The 6000-nt window shown below is 30.3% G+C and overlaps 1 protein-coding gene across 9 annotated transcripts in view; it reads right to left on the bottom strand.

Moving 5' to 3' along the window:
* Window positions 1–327: 327 nt before the first annotated feature.
* The window catches only part of Trim9 (E3 ubiquitin-protein ligase Trim9), a 646819-nt gene continuing 641146 nt past the window's right edge, over window positions 328–6000 (bottom strand). For all 9 annotated transcript variants that reach the window (XM_067766718.1, XM_067766725.1, XM_067766726.1 and 6 more), the window contains one exon: window positions 328–5819. In XM_067766718.1, coding sequence (XP_067622819.1) covers window positions 5530–5819 — 290 coding nt within the window. In that variant the 3' untranslated portion in view covers window positions 328–5529. The remainder of the gene's footprint in view (window positions 5820–6000) is intronic.

The following is a 6000-nucleotide window of genomic DNA, read 5'->3' as shown; positions in this document are numbered from 1 at the left end:
ACATGTCATACAAACACATTCCAGGGTTACCCTCGGTTCATTTTCCTACATGGTTATTTTCCCTTATGTTGTCACCATAGCTCTCAACTGGGTATGTAATGTTCGGTTACACCCGAACTTAACCTTCCTTACTTGTTTTTATTTTAGGTAGATATCTTTGTAGACCTAAATGTTAGATTTTTTAAAAGGAAGTTGCAGCCCAATACGTTCGGTAGTTACCTATTTTCAAAACTCAAGATTTTGATTTATAATATGTACAGAAAGGAACTCACCTTATTGATTTCTAAAAGAAAAAATATAAACAAGAAAGATATTTGTTTGCGACATATGTATTTATTAAGTTTTATTGATTGTTATTAATTAGCCATTAAAGTTTATTAATATTTATTGTATGTTTTTGGTTTTGTCCTTTCATTGTTTACATTAATATTGCGCACATTTTAGCAAACTTTTCGTTTATTTTGTTTTGCTCGCCATTTTATAAATTTTTTCGTTTTTTGTATATACTTCAATCTGACATGTATTTAATTAATAATTAATTATATTGGGGTTAATGGAGGAATCACTATTTTAATTTGCAATTATATTATAATATTTTGCGCTTAAATAATTAAATACTAAAAAATTAGTATTTTTGCATTTGAATAAACGCTGAAACAGTTAACTCTGTAAATATGCATGTATGCATTTTTTTGTATCTATATATGCATCTGTATATAAACATTGTGAATATATTATTACATACATACCTTAAAGATTTGTTATATTCATACAAATTTAAGAATTTCTGTTTTGCATTTTGATGTTTATAAAGGTTCAGCGATTGCATTAATAATAACGAAATCTAATACACATACAAAATTCATAATTCATACATAAATATTTATGTAAAAAAACAACTATAAATTTATTATTTTATTTTGCATATTGTGTTTATATTATTATTATATGACATTTCACAGCGAAAAAATTGTAAATAAAAGCAAATATAAATTTATGACCATCAAGTTCATTGACAATTTATTTGCAATCTTCTATGCGTTTTAATTTTCAAGCTATTTTTATTTACAATAACATTATTTTATATTTAATTGCCTTTTATTGTTATCGCTTTTTTGGTGAGATGTTTTTATAAGCATTTTTAATTTGTTAATTACAAGTATTTACAAAATTTTTTGTTGTTAGCTATTAAATTTATTTCGCCATACTTAGCGAATTCATTTGGTTTTCGTTTCTTGGTTTTATTAAAATGCTTGTGTATTTCAAAGCATTTATATTACAATAAATACACCTATATATTAAATAAATACTTATGATTTTAAAAGTTTTTAACATTATAATTGAAATTTTTTTTTTGGTAAACTTTTAAGTTTTGAAATTGGAATACATTTGAAATGCATGCGTTACTAATTTGTATTTGATTTATTCATTCATTCATTAACTTATAAAATGTAATTCATGTTAAAATTCAGAAATTAAAGTAGACTGTGCTGTTTTATAAATGCGAAGTTTGTATGAATTTTGAAGAGATTAGATATATGTAAATGTAAAATTATTTTGCTTTGTATTCTTTGATTTCCATCTTGTTTCTGGGAGTGAAATAGTAAACTTACCCCCAAGTAACTACAGGAATTGTAAATCGACTGCTGAGTGTAATATCGCCCTATCTAGGCTGCTGTTTCAATACGTCCTATCACAGAGCGCCCTACCTATCTGAGCTCAAATTCAATTCCTTTCCATTTTTTTATTTGCTAACATCTAGTAAAGTAAGAGAGACAAGGGATTCAGGTAACGGAATTATGATGATCCTGACATGGATGCATCAGAAAACAAGATTCCCGTTCAATAAAATAATTAGATTGATCTTAGCATATTTAATTGATGTATTTTGGATAAATTTTCCGTCATCCCTTATCAAATATGGTTTTGAGACAAACCGGTTTTTGCGTTGCACCATCATCAGTATGCATTTTCGTTTTGACATGTGAATATATCTGAATATTTTACTTTAATTGTTATTATTTATTGAACTAAAAATCTATTTTTGTCGCTTTACAGATACAGATTAAGTAACTATTGAATTGAAGACCTTGAAAACTCGGACATTTATTATTTATAGTTCAACATAAACGTCAAACAAACCTTCTATTACTAAACTGCAGCTTCACGTGGATGAAAGAGATTTTAAAAATGTGTTTCACAGTGTTTGGACTATTAAGAGGTTATGACCGCGACATTTTCCCTTTTTCACAGTGATCATCGAATTCTCGCTTAATATTTTCTAGGACTATGGTCCTTCTCAGCTCTAAGAAAACAACTTTCATGAAACCGTTAAATTTGACAGCCTCGTCATTGTCCCAACGCGACCTTTTGTGGTACCTAGAGTCTCTGAATACACCTTCTATTTCAGAAATGCAACCAAATGTGAAAAAAGAGCTTTTAGACACACTTTTTCATATTTGTCGATCTATAAAAAGGTGCTGGTTGGGAATTTCGCGCTACTCAGCGGCCTGACAATGAAATTCTTTTATTTCTGTAACATTTCCTCAGTCTGTGTCAATATTCAGCCTTACTCAAATAGTTCCACTTTACTTCTAAATTTAAAAATTTAATGGGGAGAGAAGCTCGGCCTAAATCTCCTCGGAGGTAAATCGCACCAAGTACTTATTTATTTTGAAAAATAACATGGCTGTTTTTTAACAAAAATAGATCCAAGTTTGTTATATGCTGTATAGTTTTTGCTATTTAACGATTAGTAAGTTTTTTTTTGTACAAAAATTTAAAAATTAATTTAATAAGAATTGAAAATGCAAGTACTGAATATCAAGTATCAATAAAACGTACTTATTTTTGGCAATTGATGTTTTCAATTACTGAGTTTTTGTAATGGTAATGGTAATTGTACTTCATTCTTCCAGCTCTGGTATGTAGTATGTTCAGTATACCTATATGCCAAAATGTTGAAGCCTTGCCAGAAAGTTGGAAATGGAAATTTAGCATTAAATGAGGGCTCAATTAACTGTTCTAACTTAATCCGCTGCCAACATTATTTATCTTAAGACAAATGTATTCAAAATACCTGACAACGGAATTCAGTAAGCACTGAAAAACCTTCGGAAAGTCAGAACGCCGTCTACAGGGGATAGGCAGAGAAAAGTTAAAATTATTCTGCCGTCCTAATAAAGAAATCTAAAATTTTTTTTTTTTTTTGAAAATTAAATATTTATATAGGCGGACACGCCTAAAAACTTCAAATTCGTTCGAGCAAAGATACTTTCAAAATTAAAAATAGACATTAGGGTGGTTTTAAATTCACACTTTTGTAGTTTCTACACATATTTTTCACAAATCCTAATGAAAAACGTGGGCATCTACAAACTTTTTATGGGAAACCACTTGACACTTCAGTATTTTTACTACTTAAAATACACGCATCTAAGCAAATACTGATCATTCAAAAGTTTTTTGGCTCTTTTATGACCACTTTCCTTTTAAAAAAAGATGTCTCTACATAAAAGCTACACAGACAATTATAGATACTGTGGATATTCACATTCTGTACATTCTGCATTCTTACAATGGGATTCAAGAGGTTGTTAAGCGCAACACATATTCAGCAGGCGAGGCAATGGCGACCTCAAGTTCCTTTTGATTTATGCTGTTGTGTATTCTAAATTGCAATTTTTTTTAATTAATAGTTTTTGGTACGATTGGTGAAAATTTATTTATATACGTTTATACTTAGCTTTCAAGAAAATTCAAACGTTACTAAATACTTATACACACAAAAAAATAAAATAAAGTACACTGCTAACACTTTTCGGAGTAATATCAAAACTAATTTTGGTGTGCATTCAAATTTAGCACCAAAATAGTGAAATGTTCAAAAGTTTGGTGTAATTGTACAGTATTACACTTTTCGGATTGATAAACTGATTTTGGAGTCAATGTTGCTGCTCGTTGTATTGAATAATGAATGGGAAATGTGAACAGCAAGCCGCTATGGTGTGGTGGTAGCGAGATTCGCCTTTCACACCGAGCGCAAAGCAATATCCACATTTTTTTAATATTATTAAAATTTAAGCAAATTTTTTTCTTGGGAAATTCACACAATTTAGTTTTTTATATAAAATAACACCACAAAGTGCTATACATATTCAGCCCAGCAGTCGGTTTTACAACATTTCGTTGAAAATGCTTTAAAAAAAGAATGAATTCGTTAGTGATAAAAATATGAAAAAAAAAAATACCAAATTGTATTTAAGTTGGCTTTGCTTTGTGAATATGGGTATACGCCGAGATCGGTATCAGCGCGCCAAACATAAATAAATTTATACAGAAGCGAATTAACTTTAAAAAATTCAAAATTACTTTTGTTTTAATTGAAGTGCAGGTGTGGCTTAGCGGTTTGGTATCGCTGGTTATAAATCTGAAGTCAATTTCAAAAATTAAATTTATGAAGGAAGTTTTAATACATCAAATTAATTTGTTTCAAGAAAAAATTCGAGCTAAATTAAAAAAAAAAATTTATATCAACGTTATTTTGAAATATTAAGCTTGTTGTATTTAAAATAAACGGTTTTCATAACACATTTTTTTATTCATAATATCGTTATCCATACAATACAGCGAAAATGGGAAGCAGTTAAGCCAAGCACCAGTTTCGCACTACAGGTTTAATGACGACCTCCGAACTGGTTCTAATCGGATGCAGAGCGGGACAGATTTCAGAACCACCTACGACTGAATCAGTTAAGAACGCATTAAAATGGTTTGCAAAGCCATTGAATAGGACATCCCGATATCAAAGTGTCAGCAGGATGCACTGCGAGGTAACAGAGCTAGAATTTATATCATCTCTCAATGAGATAGTTCTGCTCTAGTTCGGAACATACACTGCAGGGTGATTTCTCTGAAAAGATTTCGCAGATACCAACAAATTTTGATAGGCAAAACCAGAGTTTATCGGAAAACTGTTTGATTTGACATGAGTGCATAAGCTTTTCATAAGAAATTACATTAAACTCATTTTGTACATTTTTTTCTTTACTTGCAAAATTTATTTATAACAATTTTGCATGCCTTGTCGCTACTGTTTGAAAATTTTGATCTTCATATTTCTTTTTTTTTTTTTGGGTTTTTTGCTTTTTATATGCTTAGGATATTTGCCTAAGACTCATTTATGCTACTTAAGAATAATGCAGTAGTTATGTGTGTGTATCTTTGTGTGCTTAATGTACATATAATATTAGTGTGTATGTATGTACCTAATTGAAGTTTTATATGTAAGTAGACGCCTAAAGGTTGATTCCTAGGACATACATGGATTTTTTTAATTTTAGGCTTAAACAATTATTATATAAATTTCTATTATATATAATATAAATATGTGCAAAACAACTCAGCAGCGACTTTCTGCTACATTCACTTCCAAAACATTAAATATATAGCTACAATATTTCACTCACCCCACCCATTGCCTTCTACGGATTACTCCCTCAGCTTACATCGACTCTTACTCATTCTTACTCAGAAATAGTCCATTTTAGGCGCATCCAAAGCGGTATGTAAAGTAAGTGTAACACCACGATTAATGCTAACTGCCGGATAGAATACACCATAGAGATCTCTGAATGCTACAGAACCTTGTGGCATTTCATTGACAAGAAAACTAAGTGTATGTCGCTCGAGATCGAGGAGAACACCAATAGTGCTGCCAGTGGTGATGCCACCTTCAACACGTCGTTCATGTACAGAATTGTGTTGGAACCATGAGCGTTGACCGTCAATATACATGGCGAAAGATTTTTCGTCTTTACCTGAAAAATAAAGGAAATATGTTATACATTGATGTTTCAAGGTGTTACATTCATATTAAGACTGTATTTGGAGTAGATAATATGTTCTTCTTGCTATTTGATGTTCCAGAAAGGTAGGCAGATACATATCTGTGATCACATGTCATAATAGCCTATGTATAAAATAATAGTTTAAAAAAAC

The sequence above is a fragment of the Eurosta solidaginis genome, chromosome 2 (genome assembly GCF_040869045.1).
Source record: "Eurosta solidaginis isolate ZX-2024a chromosome 2, ASM4086904v1, whole genome shotgun sequence".
Classification (NCBI taxonomy): Eukaryota; Metazoa; Arthropoda; class Insecta; order Diptera; family Tephritidae; genus Eurosta; species Eurosta solidaginis.
Note: the sequence above shows the minus strand (reverse complement) of the source record. Positions and strands in the feature narration are given on the sequence as shown.